This window comes from Rhinoraja longicauda, chromosome 2, assembly GCF_053455715.1.
Source record: "Rhinoraja longicauda isolate Sanriku21f chromosome 2, sRhiLon1.1, whole genome shotgun sequence".
NCBI classification, from domain to species: domain Eukaryota; kingdom Metazoa; phylum Chordata; class Chondrichthyes; order Rajiformes; family Arhynchobatidae; genus Rhinoraja; species Rhinoraja longicauda.
In genome coordinates this window covers 77,263,990-77,288,874 of record NC_135954.1, presented here as the reverse complement: position 1 = coordinate 77,288,874, position 24,885 = coordinate 77,263,990, and the positions used below count along the sequence as shown (strand labels likewise).

At 42.4% G+C, this 24,885-nt stretch overlaps 1 protein-coding gene across 2 annotated transcripts in view; it reads left to right on the top strand.

Annotated features, from left to right (window-relative positions):
- Positions 1 to 24,885, top strand: part of LOC144606000 (ATP-dependent translocase ABCB1-like) — a 61,931-nt gene that overhangs the window by 24,938 nt on the left and 12,108 nt on the right. For both annotated transcript variants that reach the window (XM_078421746.1, XM_078421753.1), the window contains exons 14-21: positions 4,171 to 4,341; positions 8,748 to 8,909; positions 11,666 to 11,866; positions 12,700 to 12,846; positions 13,883 to 13,987; positions 14,168 to 14,245; positions 18,634 to 18,717; positions 23,294 to 23,497. In XM_078421746.1, the coding sequence (XP_078277872.1) occupies positions 4,171 to 4,341; positions 8,748 to 8,909; positions 11,666 to 11,866; positions 12,700 to 12,846; positions 13,883 to 13,987; positions 14,168 to 14,245; positions 18,634 to 18,717; positions 23,294 to 23,497 (1,152 nt within the window). The remainder of the gene's footprint in view (positions 1 to 4,170; positions 4,342 to 8,747; positions 8,910 to 11,665; positions 11,867 to 12,699; positions 12,847 to 13,882; positions 13,988 to 14,167; positions 14,246 to 18,633; positions 18,718 to 23,293; positions 23,498 to 24,885) is intronic.

Genomic DNA, 24,885 nt, shown 5'->3' with positions numbered 1-24,885 from the left:
CGCCGTGTTAGAAGTGGCGCCCGGCATTGATTATTCTGCCCTGGCGGAGGCCCAGCTAATGGACGGGGAGATGCCTGCCTACCGGACTGCCATCTCTGGCCTCCGCCTTGAGGATGTCCCCCTCGGATCCGGAGGAGCGACGATACTGAGCGATGTGTTGGCAGGTCAGCCGCGCCCCATCGTCCCGGCCGCGTGGCGCCGGAGGGTGTTCGAGGTGGTCCACGGGCTGGCTCACCCATCCATCTGGGCGACGACTGCACTGGTAGCTGTGCGGTTCATGTGGCACGGTCTACGCAAGCCGGTTGGCCACTGGGCCCGCACCTGCATTCCGTGCCAGACGACAAAGATTCAACGCCACGTCCGGGCGCCACTCCAAGAGATCGGTCTACCCTGCCGACGTTTCGACCACCTGCACGTGGACATTGTGGGGCCGCTCCCGCCGTCCCGGGTCATCACCCACCTCCTCACGGTGTTGGACCGCTTCACGCGGTGGCCGGAGGCCATACCGCTGGCCGATACATCAACAGCCACATGCGCTCGTGCGTTGGCCGCGCACTGGATTGCTCGCTTTGGGGTGCCGGTGGTCATCTCATCGGACCGGGGGCCACAGTTCACCTCCGAGCTGTGGTCGGCCATGGCCCACCTGTTGGGCGTGCGGCTACACCACACCACGGCCTATCACCCGCAGGCAAACGGCCTGGTGGAGAGGTTCCACCGGCAGCTGAAGACAGCGCTGAAGGCGCGACTCTCTGGCCCCGACTGGATGGACGAGCTACCATGGGTCTTGCTGGGCATCCGGACTGCGCCCAAGGAGGACCTGGCTTTTCGTCAGCGGAGCTAGTATACGGGTCACCGCTCAGGGTGCCCGGGGAGTTCGTGCCCTCGTTGCCGGGGCGAGAGGAACCGCCCTCATCCACCCTACAGCGCCTCCGAGAGCGAGTTGGCAAGCTTGCACCCGTGCCGACGTCCCGCCATGGGACATTACGCCCTTACGTGCCATCGGCCCTCCGGGACTGCGCCTTTGTGTTCCTGCGTCGTGACGCCCACCGGACGCCACTCCAGAGGCCGTATGAGGGCCCGTACCGGGTGCTGGAGCACGGACAGACAACCTTTGTCTTGGACATTGGGGGCCGGCCGGAGGCAGTGTCAATTGACCGCCTGAAGCCGGCCCACTTAGACATTGACCAACCGGTGCGGGTTGCCCAGCCTCGGCCACGAGGTCGCCCACCTTTGCGGGTTCCACCACCTGTCCCTCCAACTGTGCCTCCGCCGGCCCCTCTGTCGACTGATTACCGTATGCGGTCCGGTCGGGTTGTGCGACCACCAGTGCGCTTCGTGCCTCTGGTTCTGGGAGGGGGTCCTGTGGCGGCTCCCAAGGGTCGGGCCATACCACTACCGACCCCTCGGCACGGAAATGGACCAGTCCAGGATGGCGGTCCGGACTACATATATAAGGACAAGGTTTTGGGCGCGAAGCCATTCCGGCAGACTCGACCCGTCTGATAACCGCGTATTAAAACCATAACACCCCCCAAAATACCTGGCTCCTTGCCTTTATTTCGGGCCTCTACCGATGCGCCACAATACCAATAAAAAGCAACAGAACACACAAAATACATTTTAACTTGAACATCCACCACAGTGACTCCTCCACATTCCTCACTGTGATGGAAGGCGAGAAAAAGTTCAATCTCTTCCCTTCTTTGTCCTCCAGTGGTCGGAGGCCTCAAACCCATTTACGGGACGATCTTGACTCCCATAGCCAGTGGTCGGGCCTTTGTCGTCGGGGCGATCATGCACCTGCATCGGGGGAGAATCTCAGCTCCCTTTAGTCCCTTGCGAAGGGTGACACGGAATCAGAAGATGTAGAGTCATTGTGGATAGAACTGAGAAATTGTAAGGGTGAAAAGACCCTAATGGGAGTAATCTAAAGGCCCCCAAACAGCAGCCTGGAGATAGGGTACAAGTTGCATCAGGCGTTAAAATTAGCATGTAACAAACATCCACCACAGTGGCTCCCCACATTCCTCACTGTGATGGCAGGTAATGAAGTTCAACTTCTTCCTCTTTCTTCTCGGGGATGTCGAACCATCCGCAATCTGGGCGATCTAAGCCCCCGCAACCGCTGATTTGGAGGCCTCGCGTCAGGGTGAACAAAACTCTTGCGTCGGGGCGGTTGCAACTCTCTCTGTGGCATGAAGCTCCCAAGTCAGCCTCTTCTTACCAGAGACTGCAGGCTTCATGATGTTAAAGTCTACAGGCCCCGTGGTTGGAGCTTCGATCCCCGGCAAAGAGATCGCAAGTTCCGCGATGTTAAAGTCCTGCAGACTCCCGTGGTTTGGAGCGCCAGGAAAGGCCGCCAAAATCTCCACGATGTTAGGCCGCAATGTGGACGGAGATACGATACGGGGAAAAATTGCATCTCCATCGAGGTATGATTGAAAAAAAAATCCCCCAAATCCCATGCCCCCCCCCCACACCCCCCACATAAAACAAACCAAGGGACACTAAAACATACTCTTTAACATGTACTAAAAAAAACAAAAAAGAAGAAAGGCCACAGACTGTTGGCGAGGCAGCCACTGCTGGTGGTGCCACCTGGTGGTCATAAGGATGGACACAAAATGCTCAAGTAACCTCATAGGTCAGGCAGCATTCCTGGAGAATATGGATCTGACGAGGGGTCCCGACCCAAAACGTCACCTTCTATGTTCTCCAGGATACTGCCTGACCCATTGAGTTATTCCAGTATTTTGTTCTTTCCTTGGTAAACCAACATCTGCAGTTCCTTGTTTCTAAAATTCATAAGGATGTTGCCTGGATTGGAGGGCTTGTGTTATGCAGAGAGATTGGATAGGCTGGGTCTGCTTTTCCTTAAGGGAAAAAGGTCGAGATGTGACATGATAAAATTATGAGAGCCATGGACTAATAGCTAGGCAGAGACCGATTCTTGTGGTTGGACTGTCTAAAACTAGAGGGCATAGGTTTAAGGCGACGGAGATGAGATTTGAAGGGTTCTTAGGGATATTTTCTTTACACAAAGAATAATAGGTAACTGGAATGAGCTGCCAGAAGAGGTGGTAGAGTTAGGAACAGTAATAACATTTAAGGCACATCTGGGCAGGTACCTGAATGAACAAGGCACAGAGAGAAACTGAACTAATGCAGGAAAGCAGGATTGGTATAGATGGGAAAGCTGGACACAAAGCTCTGGAATATCTCAGCGGGTCAGGTAGTATCACTGGAGAAAGAAAGGCTGGGTGACATTTCGGGTCGGGATCCTTCTTCAGACTGGCTGTGTAAACAATAGATGGGCATGGGGTTGGCATTGATGCAGTGGGCCAAGGGACAGTTTCTATGCTATACAGCTTCATATCATTATGATTCTAAATGCATAAGCCCAGATGATAGTTTTTTTTAAAGTTAGAAAGTCTCTTTTGAAATTGTCTTGTATCCTTTCGTTCCTCTGTCAATTTGCTGAGCCAGGCTACATTGATATTCATGATTTAAATCTGATCTGATCCCATGACAAATGACGACATTGACAAATATGCAGCACTCTCTAAATGTATCTGAGATATAGCCCCCTTCTCTGTTGAAAAAAGGAATATCGTCGGTGCATCACTAATTCTGTAATGGATGGATAATGAATCTGCTATAAAGAAAGTGTCATAATTCAAAAGCGCAATTTTCACATTCACCTTCACAGAAATGAGATTTGAATGGGTCTTGCGATGGACATGCAATCAATGGTACCAGGTTAATGTTCAGGCAAGAAGATGAAAACTATCTCTGGAGACATTGGAAAACTGATAGCTGGAGTTGACATAAGGGTCAGGTGTCCTATTCTTGTTTCTATTTCTTTTAGTTCTAGTATTCATACAGCCATTAATTTGGTCAAAGTAGGCACATTTATATCTCACTGTACACATATCAGTGAGATATCAATTTTATTAATATATAATATATTAATATTTATTTTACTGGATATATTTAATAAATCAGTTTTATTTCATCTCCAGTGATGGTTACTTCAGTTATTTTGATCTTAAGCTCAGGAATTCTGTCTTTGAACCCCAATTTTTCATGAGCCCCTTTCAAGATTAATTTGCTGTATTTGTTTAAAGACTGTAGGAAATAGCTTAAGGTTTGTGCTTTCAAATCTTACAGAAATTTAACACAATTGTTGGTGAAAGAGGTACCCAGCTGAGTGGTGGACAGAAGCAGCGAATTGCTATTGCACGTGCAATAGTCAGCAACCCAAAAATTCTTCTGCTGGATGAAGCGACATCTGCTCTCGATACTCAGAGTGAATCCATAGTGCAGGCAGCTCTGGATAAGGTAAGTGGGCGTGAATTAAGGCATACCAGAATTCCTCACTGACCCCTCTATTATGTATCAGACTGCTTGAAGAAGCATCATTTAACCAAAAACTTGAATTACTGATACCTACTGAAAGTATTAAATTTACTTCCAGGTTTCTTCTTTCATATGAAAAGTTTTACTAAGCCTCAAATAATGTTTAATTCTTTAAGCCGCAAAAGTTTGAATGTCCTTGAATTTTAATTTCCATTTAATTTGGACAGAGTAAAGCAGATACCTGATCCAATCCCATCAGCTTCTGAGAAGGCATGTTCATTACAATTATTGCATGGTTTTTAATTTCCTTCACTCTCACATTCTCTTTTTTTATAATGGCATGATCATTGTTCCTGAGATTTCCCGTTTCCTAGCTTTTACAGACACCACCTCCCTAATTCCCCACTGTACTCAAATTGAAAATGTTAAACTCCATCCTTACCCTGATTCTCCTGACCTTTCTCAATATTCCAGGCTTTTACAAAGGTGTTAGAATTATAAGAATGACTCACATTGTCCTCTCTGCTATGTCATTCAACCTCAGTGTCGTTTACTTTCAATATTTTGCTTCACCTAGATAACTCTAATAATTATGGACATGGAACTCTAACAGGCTATATGATGTTTTAAGATGTGGAATTGCAGACAAACTGTGAATGAGCACCCAGTATATTTATGATAAAAATTTGAGTTGATTTATAAATGGGTTCTGGATTCATGTGATTATCAAGATATTGTTGCACAAGATATTGTTTTACTGGAATGAGGCTTGCAATCGGAGTTCTACCCACTGGATGAAATAATATTGAACCTAATTATGATATGGCTATGGTGGGGAAGGAAAGAATGGATTTAGTGGCAGAGATGGGAAGTGAAAGGGTGAGACAAACAACACTGCTGACTATGGAATCTGATAAGAAAAGAAAGTGATGAGTGGAATCGGGTAAGGTGGGGATGGTGGATGAATGGAACCAGTAGGGGAGAGGACAGAGAACCCATAGGTCTGAGTCCTTTTTTTGGCTCCACTTTTCACCTCCTAATCTGTGTTGCAATCTTTACTGTACCCCTCCTCACCTGTCTCCATCTACCCTTCAAACTCTCTTCACCTGGATCCACCTGGCTACTGCCTCCCCCTTCACCTGTTCATGCTGTTTATCTCTCCTTTATATTCTTAGCCCCAATGTAGGGTCTTGACCTGAAACATCAAATTTCCTTTTGGCTCCACAGATGCTGCTTGATCCACTGTGTTCCTCCACCAGCTAACTTTATGCTCCAGATTCCAGTATCTCCTGTGTCTCCATGTACTATACAATGCTCCATTTAAGAATTTTAATTAATTTTATTCTCTTGTGTTCAATTGTAGCTGTTTTAATGCCTTGACTGTCATATAAAAAGTACAATTAATTTAATAGGCATCTGTTGAAGGTGGAGATAAACTATTATTTTAATGATATCTAAACAATATAATGTAAAAGAAACCCAAGCTGGTTTAACCAATTGAGAATTCTAGCAAAAGAACTGGAATATATGAAACGTCCCTCAATTGCTCATTCTCCTTTTGGTAATCAGTTATATTCCTCAGGAAATAAGGCTGTCAATAGTTTCAAAAGTAAGAAATGTTATTATATCTTCCAAGAACACCTTAAGTAATGTCCCATACAATTGCCGCATTATTTAGAAAATGTTGCAGCCTGTTAGTGTGAAGCAACTTCCGCATAATAAAGATCAAATAATCTGTTTGAGGTGCATTATCCCTTTTACTAATGGAGTTATAATTATTTCTTCACATCCTCAATGATTTAAATGGGAAGATTGGTCAATTCTTGTATGGAGCTTTGTGTTTCGGATGTGCATGCTCATTTGAACTTGAATTTTGGTGTTGACAGTCTAATATCTTAGAGTCATAGAGTCATAGATTGATACAGTGTGGAAGCAGGCCCTTAGGCCCACCTTACCCACACCAGCCAACATGTCTCAGTTACACTAGTCCCACCTGCCCATGTTTGGTCTGTATCCCTCCAATCCTGTCCTATCCATGAATTAGGTTAATTTGAAGGTCTACTTGTAGATGGACCAGAATATGTATACCATGCACCTTAAATGAAAACATGAGAAGAAAATTTAAGACAAATGATCTTCCACTTGGAAGAGTGGAGATTAAAAAGCTCCGGTTCATTCCAGTCAGACGATAGAATGAGGTCACGCACAATTTTTAATCAGTACAGGTGACTTGGACTCTAATTTAAACGTTTGAAAATACTATGGGATATGCTGGCCTCTGTTTTAAAATATTGATATGACTTTTGTTCACAAACTAATGAAAATTAAGTTCCTGTTTGTCAATTAAAGGTTTTCTGCAAGGAATTTAGCATCAGTGGAAGTTTGACTCATTTTAGATGACTAGTTTCTTGTTGCCTAGCTTGCTTTGGAAACACTCTCACTGAGAATTTTACTTTCTTCCAAGTAAAGTGTTCTGAACCCATTTTGGTTCACAAATTCCAGACATATAATATGTAATTTTAGTGCATTCCATTTCAGCATCTTAATTTTCTCTCCATACAACTTCTATTGGTCAAGCCAACTATAGGAAAAAAATGTTAAAGCTGGCAACACAGTGGTCACTTGATTTGGGGGATAGTCTAAAAGACTTTTGGCATTTCAAGTTTAGCATTTATTGGCATATGCACACGTACGATGAGGTACAGGTGCAATGAAAATCTTGCTTGCAGAAGTATCACAGGCATATAGATGACACACAAAAACATAAATTATGCACAAGTAATATGTCGGACCTGAGAGTCCCAATGCACAAGTTATTAAAAGTGGCAGACACAAGAAACTGCAGAAGCTGGTTTACAAAAATTGACGCAAAGTACTGGAGTAACTCAATGGGTCATGCAGCATCTCTGGAAAACTCTCTGCTATTTCAGTCAGGACCAACTCAAAACATCACCTATACGTGTTCCCCAGAGATTCTGCTTGACCCGCTGAGTTATTCCACCACTTTGTGCCTATATTTCATTAAACATGGCAGGCAGGTTGTGAAAACAGGTAAAGAGGCATAGGCCATTCCAAGCTTATCAACAGAGACATTGTGTGTAACAAGTCAGGACATTATTGTGAACTTTATAAAATAATGTTCCAGCCTCATCTGTTGCACAATGTTCCATTCCTGTCACCACATTATTGAAAGAAAGTGAAGGGATGAAGATGATCTAAAACATCTATGAGAATAGTTCCTGGAATGAGTGATACGGTTATAAAAAATGATTGTAGTGGCTGGGAGCATTTTCTCTACTGGAGGATAATTAGAGGCTGAGGAGATTTGATTGCAGTACATAAAATAATGAGTCTGAACAGAGTGGATAGTGGGAGACTGTTATCTTTGGCAATGTAGTGGAGGATAGAGGACACAGATATAAAGCAGAAGGGAATTGAGAGTGACATGCAGAAATACTTTTTGGTGAAAGTTGTGGAGGAATCTGGATGCACTGCCTGTTGATGTGTTAGAGGCAGCTTCTAATGTGTGCTTCAAGAGAGAAATAGTTATGTATATATGGCAGATAAAAAATTGCAAAGCTGCAGAAAAAGTGATAGTGTATAGAACTAGAATTCACAGCGAGTTCATGGACAAGAAGGGCATCTACTATTCCCTGGTAATCAGCTTTGTTTATTTTGTTCTGAGACTGATGCGTTTGTATAATTTGCTTGCAAATTATTAATATTTTAAGGAAATGGGAAACCTAAGAGGTTATTTTAGTGATTATTAATTATTAATATTTTAAGGAAATGGGAAACCTAAGAGGTTATTTTCTATTCGTGGTAGAACCTTTTAAGAGCAGAAATGCCAGCCAAATTGCCTCCTTCTTTGCTGTAACCATTCTCTGATGCCATGTCCAGTGGTGGCACACATGCAGCTTTCAGCAGAATAGAGAATCTAGTCCAAGTGTTAAATCAATTCCAAAGAATGATTATGCCTGAAATATGAAGGACAAGGCTTCTTTCCAGGGTTACTGTCTGGACCACTCCTGTTTGGAAACTTTCTTGTATCTGTTTCATGTTATGTTTAATGCTTTAACAATGCTTTAGAAAGGCTCTAGTCGATTCTAATAATTTGTCTTAATAAAATTAAAGGCTCAAGATTATGCTACATGATTATTAATGTATAACAACTTAACACACATCTCTCACATCATTTGACTCCACTTTAAGATAAGTATTGAAATCGTAAGCAAGGGGATTTATTTTGTTAATAGTCACGTTTCAAAGCATGTAAACCAAAGTCTTTCATTAACAAGCAATGTGATTCTCCAAATTTAATATTTTAATGTTTCCAACCATTGTGAACAAGATTTAGATCATTCTTTCTGATCACCTTTTCACTACAGGCCAGAGCAGGTCGGACAACCATCGTGATTGCCCATCGCCTCTCAACAATCAGTACTGCTGATACCATTGCTGTTTTTTCCAATGGAGTAATTTCTGAACAAGGTATGCACAGTGAGCTCATGGACAAGAAGGGCATCTACTATTCCCTAGTAATGCAGCAGGTAAGCAGTAAACTGCAACCAAATCACCTTTGTTTATTTGTTATTCTATGACTGATATAGCTGTATAATTTGCTTGCAAACTATTAATATGTGAAGGAAATGGGAAATCCGAGGAGGTCACTTTCTATTCATGACATTCTCCTTAATAGCAGAAATGCCAGTCTTAGGTCATGGTATTTCATTTTTAAATGTTAAATTATCACAGTGGAGACTTGTTGACATTTTTCCTCTTTGCCACTTGGATTATCTGAGTTGAGGACGCAATAACCTGGAAAATTGGTCACCTGTTTAGTATAATAATTTTAAGCAAATTGGCCGATGTTATTCTATGCAAATCTGAAAGACCCTTCATTTAGAAGTCTGGGTTTCAGAAGACTTTCATTGCATCCAGAAGCCTATGGCAGATGTTGGGACTGATCTCAAAAAACAACTGGCACGCTTTCTGCTGAGCCTGAGACTTTTCAATCCTCTGAGAGATCGGCTTTTAAATGTAAGTGTGTTGGAGCAATTTAAGAATAAGCATTTGAGAGTATGCAGGATGAGTGTCAAAATGAAAATTATGTAAGAATACAAAGTGGATGATCACAGAATTGATGATTGTTAAACACGAGGATTTTTTCTTGTCCCCCATTGAATGGGAATGAAACAGGTGGAATGCATGATGAATTGTGCCAATGGGAATGTGAGACTACAAAGTGTGTTTTAAGTTATTGGATAGGAGGAGTTCATCATATTTGTATGGAGGAACATAAACAGAATGAGATATATAAAAGCCTATCCATGTTCTTCAGAGATGCTGCCCAACCCATTGAGTTACCCAGCATTTGGTATCTCTTTTTGTACACCAGCTTCTGCCGTTCCTTGTCTCTACATTCTCACTCAGACATCTTTATCTTTAATCTTCTGAACTACTTCAATGAAGAGCAGCAGCATGTCATCTTTCATTGAGGCAGGCTACCGCCAGTCCCGATGTGAGACCATGCACGTATGACATTAACTCAGTTGTCTCTCCATCGGCCTCATCTGAATACCAACGTATTTTCAGCAATCACTTCTCTTTCAGCAGTCCAGTAACTGATCTTTTGTGCATCACACAGTTACTCGATATTCCAGTTAGTCCTGTTCACTCGAACATCCGCCACCTGCTATGTCCCTGAACCTACACTCCTCCAGACAGATCAGCTGTGATCAACAGGATGGCACCAAATGTAACACCGTCCCTTGGACAGTCTTGTTTTCTGCACTATCACATAGATATTTTTCTGTCCTCTCCATTGCTCCTCTCTCAGTAACACGCAGCATGCCTGTTTTCTCACTTTTCAATTTATGATTAATTATATTTCCTCCTCTACAGACGTGGCCATATCCACTTAGTTGCAAACTTTTCCACTTTTATTTCAGATTTCCAGAAGTCGCACTATTACCCTTTTCAAAATTTCATATATGTGTGAGACCTCCGTCTGTAACTGTAACCCACAATTCAAACTACGCAAAATTAATGAACAAAATGCCGTTTGATTTATTAAGCAATGTGTTGTTTGTCTGTTCATAAATTATTAACTGATTAAGGATTACATGCATGTGGCAACATCCAGCAGCATGAACAGCCTACCAAAGCCTCAAATTAAACATTTTCATCTCAGATTGTAAATATTCTATGTCCTTGGCTCTCCCTGCTCTCCCATTGAACTTATTTCAATGCAAAATCCTACATGAACCTTGCATTCATTCTACTCTCTGAACTCTTGCATTCTCCTTTCTTTTGTTGCCAGCATGTGGCTTGGCCTAATCCACTGGAATACCTTCCATTCCATTTTATCCCTTTGGCTGCCCTTTAAAACTCACTTCTGACCAGAGTCTTGCTGCCTTGCCTGTCACCTCTTTTATTTTGTGGAACAGTAGCTATTTCTGTGCCCCTACGCTTCTGCCAAGATCCTCCGGATATTTTTTATGCAAATTGATTTTTTATGCAAATAGAAGTTGTTGCTTTAAGCTGCAGTGGAGGTTCAGCACTGAATGTTTATGGCTTGTTAAAGTATTTAAACCACATTATGAGTGACAAAATCCAAACTAAGAATTGCTCATTGCAAAAATAAGTGATCTTTATTAGACATAAATACTATGTGGTGTGGATGCTTCTCAGCAACATCAGACATACATCTCCATCTTAAATTCTAACTGTATCTATAGTTTAAGTGTGGTGAATTGCAAAATGAATAACTACCTCTTCGAATGTGCTGTATGCCAATACTTTTGTGAAGACATAATAGTTCCCTTCTGGCCACGATTTATTCCTCCATTGTTTATACTTGCTGGGGCATTCATTGCAGTTTCTCAATAGGTTAGCATGTTATGAAAGAGTGAACAGATCACAAATATAACCTGACTTGTAGGATTTGACCTGACATGCTTTTGTATGAAAGGACACTTCCCCCCCTTCCCACCCCCCCCCCCCCTTCCCTCACCCCACTCCTCCCAACCCCACTCCTCCCATCTCCCACTTTCTCCTCACAAGCTTTGGAAAGGTTTTGTTGATGTATTTACCAAGCAGCTTAAAATCTGGAGCCAACACTTCTTGAGGGGAGGTGACTAGCTTGGGTAATTCTAACTTGCTGATAATGCAGGGCCTTTGAAATTCACCTTGCCCACTTAGAACTTCACTACATGACACAGGTGTGTTTTTTTTAGCACTTAAGTGATCGCATTTAAGTTAATCAGCAATCTTAAGAAATACTTTCTTTTTCCTCTTCTTTAAGAGTTCAAATAAGATGGGTGACTGTGCCGAAGAAACAGGCGATGCTTTGGAGAATGTGAAAGAACTGGAGAACGATGAAGTCAAAAGCATGCAGATGATGAGCAGGGGCAGTTTCAGAAGAACGTCAAGCAAGAAACTTAAAAAAATTGCTTCCTCTGAATCAAACGAAACAACAGAGAATAATGAAGAAGCAAACAAATTGGTCAGAACTGAATGTATATATGTGAATTTCCATATGGCAAACATTTTGTATAAATATTTATATATTGGCTGTGCACACATAAAACTAACAATAAAGATGAGGTGCAAGTTACAGTTAAAATGGATAAATAACCTGGTCCAAAGAGATATGTCCTTGGGTATGGAGGGAAGTTATGAAGGAAATTGGAAGGGCTGTGTCTATAATCTTCCAAACATCCATAGGTACAGGTGTGGTCACTGAGGACCGTAAAACCCCAACAGTTGCATTCTTGTTCAAGGAACTGTACTTGGATGAACTGAGTAATTACAGACCAGTCAGTTTAATGATGGTAGTGGGGACTGTTCTAAAAGAATAGTCAGGGATGGAATTAAAAGTCACTTGAACAAGTATGGATTGCATAGAGAAAGTCAACATGGTCTTATTTAAGGTAAACCATGTTAGAGTTTTTTGTTGAGGTATCAGAGGGTTGATGAGTCAAGTTTGGTTGCTTTGGTATAATGGACATACAAAATGCATTTAATATGGTACTGCATATTGGTCTTGTCATCAAGATTGAAGGCCACATAATTAAAAGGGTCTATGGTAACTTTTTTGCAGGAACAGAATGCTGATGTGAAAGGTTGTTTTATTGGACTGGAGGTAAATAAATGGGGACATTCACCAAGACAGTATTATGACTGCTGTATTTCCCAATGTATATTAACAATATCAAATCTGACATAGTTCTTTCCTCCTCAGATAATAGAGGAATGGCTTTTTGAATGCATGCCCTTATTCTGACATCTATGCTGGAATGATTTAATTATCTTGTTTTAATTCTGGAATTTTTATAGGAAGAAGATTTGGCAGAAGTTTCATTTCTACAAATTCTTGCTCTGAACAAAACAGAGTGGCCATACATTGTCATTGGATGCCTCTTTGCCATTGTAGGTGGTGTTGTACCAGTAGCATTTGGTGTTGTGTTTTCCCGGATTATTGGGGTGAGATTTGTTTTTATGCACTCGGTAAAGTCAAAGATTTGAAGATATAAACCTAATTAAATGTACTAATATATATAGTCGACATTTACCTAGGAAAATGATAGCGACAATAATTTTAACATTAAGGTGGAAACTCATCCTATGAGTCAAACGTTTCAGACCCATCAAAGAGCATATGATTGTGGGTCACACAACACTGCTATTTAGTCAATGGTGCTATCTTCAGATCAGATACAAAATATTGGACCTATCTTCTCAGATGAAAGTAAAAAAAATTGCAATGTTTTAATGGAAAACTGGAGTGCTCTCTCAACTTTACTGCCCAATACTACCCTTTGACCAGAATTTAAAATGATTAGACCTTGTTTGGTCATGACATCGTTAGTTTGGAAGACATGGTGCATGCCAATGAGCTGCCACTTTTAATTACACACAGCAGTAATTTATACTTTATTTTGAGTCCAGACCTACTAACTGGTCCGTGAAATACAAAGGCCTATGTGAGAAAAATGCCAGGGTAAACTCTCTCAAATTGAGATAGATGAGGTGATTTTTTTAAATATACATCTTAAAAGCAGTGAAAGTCAACTGTTCTGTCCATGGTTGTTAATCTTATCTTGTTGGCTCCAACTGATGCCACCAAATACTAATCAATGACAATGTCTGAGGAAGGGTCTCAACCCAAAATGTCACCTATTCCTTTTCTCCAGAGATGCTGCCCGACCCGCTGTGTTACTCCACCTTTATATGTCTATCTTCAGTGTAAACCAGCATCTAATATTCTAATTACACTTCCTTCCTACACTAAACATTACCCTTATCTATTCCTCTTTATCCAAGTTCCTGGGTTTAATCTCTTTAGGTCCAACAATGTTCATAATGCCCAATGCCCTAATCATTGTTATTCACTAATAGCTGTAAGGTAATTATCATCAACCTGCAGTTTTAAATGTTTCCTTTACAATTGGATGATAAATACTGAAAAGCTGTAAAAGACACTGCCTTAATAACATCTTTGTTTTTTTCCTTCATCTAGGTATTTGCAATCACTGACCCTGAACAGAAACAGCAGAGGGCTTCTATATTTGCTTTGATTTTCCTAGGTTTGGGAGCTCTCTTATTATTGAGTCACTGTATACAGGTGAGTGAACAGAAAGAATAGAAGCCCCTTGCCTTCCTCTGTCCACACATAATATCAAGTTGCAAAATTATAACCATTTCACTTGCTAGTATGAATGTTACTTTAGGAAATCATGAGAATACAAAAGCTCCATGGTCATCTAACATTCTAATTATATTTTTTTCTTTTGAAATCTTCAAGGGTTACATGTTTGGAAAATCTGGGGAAATCCTTACAATGAGGCTGCGTGTATTATCATTTAAAGCAATGTTACAACAGGTGGGTAGTTCTTCTAATTCCTGTTAGGACTGAAGTGCAAAGGTATAACTGTGAATTATTAATCTATACGGATCTCAGACACACATCAAGTATCTGTAAAAGTTGGAAGAGAGAGAGGAATTTGTGCAATTTGTTGGAGATTCCCTAGATTTTGGGAATCCCTAAATTTGGGGAATTAACTTTTTACAATTGGACAATAATGCTGGAGTAACTCAGCTGGTTAGGCAGCATAGAAACATAGAAAATAGGTGCAAGAGGAGGCCATTCGGCCCTTCGAGCCAGCACCGCCATTCATTGTGATCATGGCTGATCATCCCCAATCAATACCCCGTGCCTGCCTTCTCCCCATATCCCTTGATTCCACTAACCCCTAGAGCTCTATCCAACTCTCTTAAATCCATCCAGTGATTTGGCTTCCACTGCCCTCTGTGGCAGAGAATTCCACAAATTCCCAACTCTCTGGGTGAAAAAGTTTTTTCTCACCTCAGTTTTAAATGGCCTCCCCTTTATTCTAAGACTGTGGCCCCCGGTTCTGGACTCACCCAACATTGGGAACATTTTTCCTGCATCCAGGTTGTCCAGTCCTTTTTAAATTTTATATGTTTCTATAAGATCCCCTCTCATCCTTCTAAACTCCAGTGAATACAAGCCTAGTCTTTTCAATCTTTCCTCATATGTCAGTCCCGCCATCCCGGGATCAATCTCGTGAACCTACGCTGCACTGCCTCAATTACAAGGATGTCCTTCCTCAAATTAGGAGCCCAAAACTGTACACAATACTCCAGATGTGGTCTTACCAGGGCCCTATACAAATGCAGAAGAACCTTTTTACTCCTCTACTGAAATCCTCTTGTTATGAAGGCCAACATTCCATTAGCTTTCTTCACCGCCTGCTGTACCTGCACGCCAACTTTCAGTGACCTGTGTACAAGGACACCCAGGTCTCACTGCACCTCCCCCTTACCTAACCTAACTGAGCATCTCTGGAGAACATGGACAGATGACATTTTGGGTCGAGAGCCTTCTTTAGTCTCTAATAGTTGAATTGGACCGCAGAAGTAAATTATAATGTGATTAAAAGAAAGTTAAAATATGATATAGATGGGATAAGTGAATGGTCAAATGTCTGGAAAATTGATTTTTGCTGGTGTGCAACTTGGTGCTGTAGAATCTGTCCACTCCATCAAATGGTATTTGGACCTACCTGGAAGTGAGTAGATGAAATCGAGTTTAAACTTAGTTTAGTTTAGTTTTGTTTAGAGATACAGTGTGAAAACCGATCCTTCAGCACACTGAGTCTGTGCCACCATTGATCACCCGAACACTAGTTCTATGTCATCCCAGTTTCAGATCCTACACTTTAGAGGTGAGTTACAGAAGCAATTAACCCACAAACCTGCACATCTTGGGAATGTGTGAGGAATCCGAAGCATCCCACGCGGTCACAGAGAGAACGTACAAGCTCTCTGCACAGCACCCTTAGTCAGGATCTGTCTCTAAGGCAGCAACTGTACCACTCTAATGTTTACATGAGGAAATGAAGCAATTAATATATATTTTAATGCAAACTATTAGCAATCATTGGAAAAATAACGTACACAGTTTTCTTGAGGTCACTTTACTTTCTGGACACTATTTCAAATGGACATTTTAGTCTATTATTGAATAATTTGATCACAGGGATGTTCTATTTTAATGAGAATTCATAGGCACAGGTCACATCAATATGATCATAATCGGGGGCATATGGGTGGGAATAAACTCGAGCTAATCTTCCAATGGGAAGTAGATGTGCCTTTTTGGAGACTTATTTGGAATTCTTGCTCTCAAGCATTGTACAGCAAAGAATATTTCAACAGTAAAACAATTTAGATCACTATCTTTTTGAGGAAGTGTTTAGAAATAAAATACATGTGAAGTTGTCTATAGAAAATGATTTCTTGGCACAGAAACAAATGTTGAGATGATATCATCAGTGCACAGTCAGAGGATTCATCATCAAAGAGTACAATTGAACCTGCTGCGATGTGCGGTGGTAGAGTTGCTGCCTTACAACGCCAGAGACCTGGGTTCAATCTTGATTACGGGTGCTGTCTGCACAGACTTTGTACGTTCTCCCTGTGTGGATTTTCCCCAGGAGCTCAGGTTTCATTCCACACTCCAAAGACATACAGGTTTGTAGGTTAATTAGTTTAGTAAAATTGTAAATTGTTCCTAGTGTGAGAAGAATTGTGTTAATATGGGGAAATCACTGGTCGCAACAGACTCGGTGGGCTGAAGGGCCTGTTTCCGTGTTGTGTCTCTAAACTGAACTGAACTGAACTAAACTCCATTGGATCACCTGGTCGATTGTAGACTTTAATCACTGGCATAGATGGGACACAGGACCAACTGAAATAACTGACAATGCTGAACTACATAAGGCAGACCCAAACATGCATTAGCCATTAAAAACACCACAATGCCATTTGCTGTGACCTGCAAAACAAAATGTCAAAATGTCAAACGTGCGCCATGCCTCTCGACTTGCAAAGCAAAAGCCATTGAAGGGCCCAACAAATATGGAGTAAGTAGACCTTTTGTGAACTGTGATTTATACCCTTTGCCATCAACTACCTTTTATAGAAAATGTCCTCTCCAGCTTCCAAATGGCCAACTTGTGTACAAGCCGAATGTACAATTGAGCAGTGGGGAGACCTTCGGTATTGACTTGCTGGCTGCTGTGGGTCTGTGGCCATCCTCTGCCAGCTGAGAACTTGGTTTGCGGCTGCACTTCCGACTTGCGAACTGTTCGGCCTATGAACAGCTTGCAGGAAGAAAGCTTGTCGTAAACTGGGAAAACCTGCAAATGATTAATAATTCTTAGGTTGTGGACATTTCCACTGAAATCTTTTGTGGGGGAATAGATGCAAGTCTGAATGACCCACATACTGAGTGAAATCTTAGATATCAGTTAAAGGGAGATGATCCACATGGAATATGCAATGATTCCAGACAGATCTTTGTCGGGTACGTCGAACAATCCCTGTTCTGGGCGTACACCGGCCCCATCCCCGAACTCTACCTCCGTTACATCGACGACTGCATTGGTGCTACCTCTTGTACCCATGCAGAACTCACTGACTTCATACACTTCACTTCCAATTTCCATGCTGCCCTTAAATATACCTGGACTATCTCCGACATCTCCCTCCCGTTTCTGGATCTCACCATCTCAATCACAGGAGACAGACTAGTGACTGACATCTACTATAAACCCACTGACTCGCACAGCTATCTAGACTACACTTCTTCCCACCCGGTCTCCTGCAAAAAGTCTATCCCCGTCTCCCAATTCCTCCGTCTACACCGCATCAGCGCCCGGGATGAGGTGTTTCACACTAGGGCGTCAGAGATGTCCCCATTCTTCAGGAAATGGGGCTTCCCCTCTTCCATTATAGATGAGGTTCTCACTAGGGTCTCTTCTACATCCCGCAACTCCGCTCTTGCTCCCCCTCCCTCCACTCGCAACAAGGACAGAATCCCCCTCGTTCTCACCTTCCACCCCACCAGCCAGCGTATCCAACAAATCATACGCCAACATTTCCGTCATCTACAACGGGACCCCACCACAGGCCATGTCTTCCCATCCCCTGCCCTTTCTGCGTTCCGCAGAGACCGTTCCCTCCGTAACTCCCTGGTCCACTCGTCCCTTCCTATCCAAACCACCCCATCCCCGGGCACTTTCCCCTGCAACCGCACGAGATGCAACACCTGTCCCTTTACCTCCCCCCTCAACTCCATCCAAGGACCCAAACAGTCTTTCCAGGGAAGACAGAGGTTTACCTGCACCTCCTCCAACCTCATCTATTGCATCCGCTGCTCCAGATTTCAACTTATTTACATCGGCGAAACCAAGCGCAGGCTCGGAGTTCGCTTCGCTCAACACCTGCGCTCGGTCCGCGTTGGCCAAACTGGTCTCCCGGTGGCCGAGCACTTCAACTTCCCCTCCCATTCCCAGTCTGACCTTTCTGTCATGGGCCTCCTCCAGTGCCATAGTGAGGCCCACAGGAAATTGGAGGAACAGCACCTCATATTTTGCCTGGAACATCGACTTCTCCAACTTTAGATAGTTGCTCTGTCCCTCTCTTCCCCTCCCACTTCCCAGATCTCCCTCTATCTTCCTGTCTCCACCTATATCCTAACTTTGTCCCGCCCCCCTGACATCAGTCTGAAGAAGGGTCGCGACCCGAAACGTCACCCATTCCTTCTCTCCTGAGATGCTGCCTGAGCTGCTGTTACTCCAGAATTTTGTGAATAAATACCAGACTGAGATGCTGTAGCTTTTTATTAAACCTTATTGTTTAATAGTTTGAATTTAATTATCACTCAATTTATCCTAACACTAGGAGATTGGTTGGTTTGATGATCAAAAGAATGCTGTTGGTGTGTTACTAACTCGTTTGGCTACAGATGCTTCACAGATTAAAGGGGTAAGTGACTTGCACTGCGATATTTTTATTTCAGACAGAGAAGCCGCAATGCACCCAGTTGCAGCCAGTGACATTTTATAACCATACATTCTACAATGCAAAGTAGAACATATCCTTTGAGCCTGGACTTAAAGGAGTCGATGGAGGGGGCAGTTCTGATGGGGAGAGGGATGCTGTTCCACAGTCTAGGAGCTGCAACCGCAAAAGCGCAGTCACCCCTGAGTTTAAGCCTAGACCGCGGGATAGTGAATAGCCCCAAGTCGGCCGATCTGAGGGACCTCATGGTGCCCCATGAGTATGTGGTGCCCCATGGACCGAGAAATGTCTCTTTAGCTTTAGAATCACCGCTGCAGAAGTGGAAGTGCGAAGTAGATCAATCCCAAACCAGCTGGAGTATGAGTCCACGAGAACTAGGTATTGTTGATTGTGCCAATCGAAGATGTCGGCTGCCACCAGGGTTCAAGACAATTCGGCAACTGGATGCAGCAGAAGTGGTTCCCTCTGCTGGTGGAGCTTTGTGCAGTGGCACCTGGGGCAAGATTGTAACCTCTGGTGGATGTTATCTGTCATTGCTGGCCGGAAAAAAATGGCCCTCGGTCTTTTCACTGTGGTTCCCCTAGGATGCCCCCTGTGTATGGTGTCAATGTACTCCCATTGGAGCGAGACTGGGATCATGGCCTTGTGACCCTTCATGCCGACCCCGTCATGAATGGTTAATTCGTCTCTAATGGGAAAGAAGGGCTGAATAGAGGGCGGAAGCATGTGCTGTTTGCTGGGCCATCCATGTTTAATGATAGAGGTGAATGTCTGCAAGGTGGTGTCCTCAGCCGTGTGTGTCACCAGTTCCTCCAGAAGAAATGAATGGATGTGGTTGACCACCATAACATCGAAAGTGTCCTTCTCAGCTGCGAGCTAGGCTGTGGATTTCCTGAGAGCCCAAGACAGAGTGTCGGCCAGGTACATAAGTGTTCCGCGTTTGTAAACAAGGGTAATGTCGTACTTCTGGAGCCTTAACATCATCCTTTGTAATCGTGCTGGAGCCCCGTTTATTTAGGATGATTGCCAGTGGCTGGTGATCTGTTTCGATGGTCACTGGCATGCCGAAGATGTAGCCATTGAACTTGCCGCGTGCAAAGACCACTGCCAGCAACTCTTTTTCGATCTGTGCATATTTAGTCTTAGTGTCCGTCATTGTCCTGGAAGTATACGCGACAGGATTTCCTTCTTGCCGGCATGCTGCGCCAAGGCCGTGTTGAGAAGCGTCACATGTAAGCGTGACAGACTTATTTACGTCGTAATAGGACAGTGTAGGAGGACACGACATTTGTTGTTTGTGTGTATCAAAAGTGTGTTGCTGCTGCTTGTCCCACGTCCAGGCAGTGTCATTGTGGGTGAGGGGGGTAGGGGTGATGACAGTTCGCTAAAGACCCGACATGGATCAGGAATAGAGTGACTGATCTACATTCTGTGATTCTGGCAGTTCATGTGAGATTTCACATGAGTTTGGAGTGAACTACTGCATCGTGATCTCCAAAGGTTCACCTGTGTTAAAGTCAGCTCTATTTCTAGCCAAGTGTTAACATGAAAAAAAGAAACTTATGCCAATACGAGTTGAATGGGATGTGTGAAGGAAACTGTGTCTTCACTTGCCTTGGGTAACGATAGGTTACTAAGTGTTGTTGCACACCATTCAGTAAATGATAGAGGTTCACCTCAGTGTGTCTATACTTTCCCTATCGGTTATTTGAACCATCCTTTTTATGGTTCTTACTTTTTCCATCCTTGGGAATTATTTTTATTGCCACAATGTAGAATATCAAATGATCCATCAGCAAATTCAAGAATCATTGCTGCTGCTGGATCCTCCCATACAACCAACCACCAAATCCCCAATAAATGATTAAAGGCTGCTGCTTCCTAATTTATTTTGGCACTCTGTGTAAAAAAATAATCCACCTCTTTCATTAGCTATTACGTTTTGGATTCCATAGAACCATGGTAATTTAAGCCTTCTCACTGTTGGTAAGCTAATGTATTCAAACTCAGTGAAAGCTCACATAACTTTTGAGGAACTTGAATCAGCAACAACAGAATGGTAAGGCTGATCTGACCAGGAGCCAAGCTATGGCATGAGTGAAAATTCAACCTATTAATTCCATAAAAATGATCTTTACATTATTTAGGTCCAAAATTAAGATAAGTTCCAAGCTATCTTGTCTCCTTGGAAGGCACCAGTTAGAGCATTTTTAAGTTGGATAAGACAGAATAGCGTGTCATTTGTAGCGTTCACTCTACAAATAAAACTCTACACTAGATAATGCAATCCTAATATCTTAACCCTCTTTTGTAATATTAGCACTCAAGCTACGCTGGCTGAGAGGTTCACCATAAACACGTTAGAAAGCCATTCAATAGAACCTGTGAAAATCTAGTTTTATTATAATAAAACTTTATTAAAATAAAATTATAATAAAAGGGTTTATATCCCTTTGATACCAAGAGTAAAACAAATCTAATTTGCCTCAAGGAATCTTTGATATATAATGGATATTTTTATTTTGTGGCAATATTTCGCAAAATTTAACAGATATTTCAGGCATATAAATTTTTTTTTTTTAAATAAGGACCAGAAGAAACAATACCTAGATTTATTTGAAAAAGAATGTACTAATTATGGACAGACAGCATGGCCTTGTCCAGGAAAGTCATGTCCTACAAACTTGATTGTTTTTTGAGGAGTTGACAAACATGATTGATGAGGGTCTGATAGTGGAAGTTATCTACATAGACTTTGATAAAACATTTGACATGGTCCCTTGTGGTAGGTTGATCCATACGATTAAGATGCATGGGATCCATAATGTCTAGGGAGCTTGGATTTGGAACTGGCGTATCTATAGAAGACAGAGGATAGTGGTGGAAGGATATTTTTCTGGCTGGAGGTCTTTGACCAGTGGTGTTCAGCAGGTATCAGTACTGGATTCTTTATTGTTGTTTGTGATTTATGTAAATGGCTAGGACAAAAATGTAGATGGACTTGTTAGTAAGTTTGCAGATAACACAAACATTGTTGGAGTTGTAGACATTGAAGAAGGTTGTCAAATGATACAACAGGCTGCAGAACAGTTACAGATGTAGGTGGAGCAATGGAAGATGGAATTTAATCTGATCAAGTATGAGTGTTTCACTCTGGGGGTCAAATGTAAGGGGAAAATATCTAGTTAATAGCAATATCCTTAACAACATTGATGAACAAAAAGGGATTTTGGGATCTGTCTATAGCTTCATGCTTTCGAGAGAGAGTTAGATAGAGCTCTTATTGAGTCAGGGGGTATGGGGAGAGGGCAGGAACGGGGTACTGATTGTGAATGATCAGCCGTGATCACATTGAATGGCGCTGATGGCTCAAAGGGCCAAATGGCCTACTCCTGCACCTATTGTCTATTGTCTATTGAAGAAGCAAAACTAATAGAGCGATAACAAAGGCATTTGATGTGCTTGCCTTCATCAGTTGGGGCATTAAGTGTCAAGGAGACATGTTGCAGCTTCATAAAACTGGTTAGGCTGAATTTGGAGAATTGTGGCCTTTCTGGTCACCCCATTTTTGAATGGATGTGGAGACTTTGGAGATGGTGCAGAAGAGCTTTACCAGGATGCTGCCTGGATTAGAGGGTATTCGCTATAGGGAAAGGTTGGATAAAATTGGGATGTTTCCACTGGAGGAGAGACCAGACAGAAGTTTATAAATTTACTACACAAAGTGGACCCATTGGGCCCAAACCTCTCCTGTATTGGTACAGCACCCTGTCCTCCCCTCCTCTCCCCTCTCTCCTCAAACCCCCTCCCCTCTCCCTTCTCCCCCTCTCCCTTCTCCCCCTCTCCCTTCTCCCCCTCTCCCTTCTCCCCTCTCCCCTCCCTTTTCCCTCCTCCCCTCTCTCTCCCCTCCTTTTAAACTTTAAAATGTGAATAACTTAAAAAATATAACACCAATTTCAATAAAACTACTTGTATTATCACTAAAGTGACAATGGTGAGTAACGTGGGCCTAAAATTGTTGCCCTATCGTGTACCGTTTTGGCTGAAGTTCAGTCACAAACAAGATAACAAACGAGAGTTTTAGTATGTAGATGTGAGGCATGGCTAAAATAGACATCAGAACCATGTTCCCAGGGTGGAAATGCCAAATACTATTGCACACAGCTTTAGGGTCAGAGGGACACATTTTAATGGAGATGTGTGGGGTAAGTTATTTTACACAGTGCATTGTAGGTGCCTGGAACACTCTGCCAGGGATAGTGGTGGAGGAACAGAATGTGGTGTGTAGGTGGCTTTTAGATAAGCACATGAATATGCAGAGAATATGGATCACATACAAGCAGAAGGAACTGGTTTGATATGGCATCATGTTTGTGCAGACATGGTGGGCCCAAGGGCCGATTTCTGCACTCTACTGCTCTACGTTCTATTTAGTTAATATTGTGTAAATGAGTTAAACTGTTTGCCTGCTGCCCACTTTAAAACACATTGTCCTTCATATGTTGCATTGGAATCAATGCATGTTTCTTTTTTCTTTCAGGCCACAGGATTACAGATCGGTAACGTTGCAATGAATGCCTGCACCTTAGGAGCTGCTATAATCGTTGCATTCGTTTTTGGATGGCAGCTGACTTTACTTATTCTGTGTTGTATTCCATTTCTTGTTGCTGCAAATGTGATTATAATGAGAACGTATTCAGGGCAATCATTAAAGGATGATAAATTTCTTGTAAAATCTGGACAGGTGAGAATTTACCAGAGTCTATTTGGAGAGTTAATTCACCAGGAAAAGTGTATTTTCTATGCATAAGGCAAGTTTTCCAATTAATTGGGGAATTAATTATAATCCAATAGTAGTTATGATATTATGATATTATATTGCCCTTTGAAAATAAAATTTAAAGAATGTTTTGTACATTGTCAAACCAGAATTGCCTATTTGATCTAAAGTTAAAATCAGCTCTAATATTTCTCATCTTCCAAGTATATTTGGAAAATTATTCCATTATAAAGACCAGTTTATTATCTCACCCACATGTAGCATGAAGAAAATCTACTCCCCTCTTTTAATCAATATAGTTATATATTATATTTCTGTTCAATTCAGACTGAAGATACTTGAGAGATGATTTTCCAAATATTATTTTTTCATATACCGAGGTATAACAAAAAGTTTTTTGTTGTTGTGTGCTATCCAGTCAACGGAAAGACTATACATGATTACAATCAAGCCATCCACAATGTACAGATACAGGATAAAGGGAATAATGTTTGGTGCAAGATAAAGTCAGGTAAAGTCCGATTATAGGTAGTCGGAGAGTCCAATGAAGTAGATGATAGGTCAGGAATCTTCTCTAGTTGGTGTTAGGATGGTTCAGTTGCCTGATAATGCTGGAAAGAAACTGTCCCTGAATCTGGAGGGATGCATTTTCACACTGCTATACCTCTTGCCTGATGGGAGAGGGGAGAAGAGTTGAGTATAGGAGCAAAGAGGTCCTTCTGCAGTTGTACAGGGCCCTAGTGAGACCGCACCTGGAGTACTGTGTGCAGTTTTGGTCTCCAAATTTGAGGAAGGATATTCTTGCTATTGAGGGCGTGCAGCGTAGGTTTACTAGGTTAATTCCCGGAATGGCGGAACTGTCATATGTTGAAAGACTAGAGCGACTAGGTTTGTATACACTGGAATTTAGGATGAGAGGGGATCTTATCGAAACGTATAAGATTATTAAGGGGTTGGACATGTTAGAGGCAGGAAACATGTACCCAATGTTGGGGGAGTCCAGAACCAGGGGCCACAGTTTAAGAATAAGGGGTAGGCCATTTAGAACAGAGATGAGGAAAAACTTTTTTAGTCAGAGAGTTGTGAATCTGTGGAATTCTCTGCCTCAGAGGGCAGTGGAGGCCAATTCTCTGAATACATTCAAGAGAGAGCTAGATAGAGCTCTTAAGGATAGCGGAGTCAGGGGGTATGGGGAGAAAGCAGGAACGGGGTACTGATTGAGAATGATCAGCCATGATCACATTGAATGGCAGTGCTGGCTCGAAGGGCCGAATGGCCTACTCCTGCACCTATTGTCTATTGTCTATTGACCAGGGTGAGACTCATCCCTGATTATGATGGTGGCCTTGCAG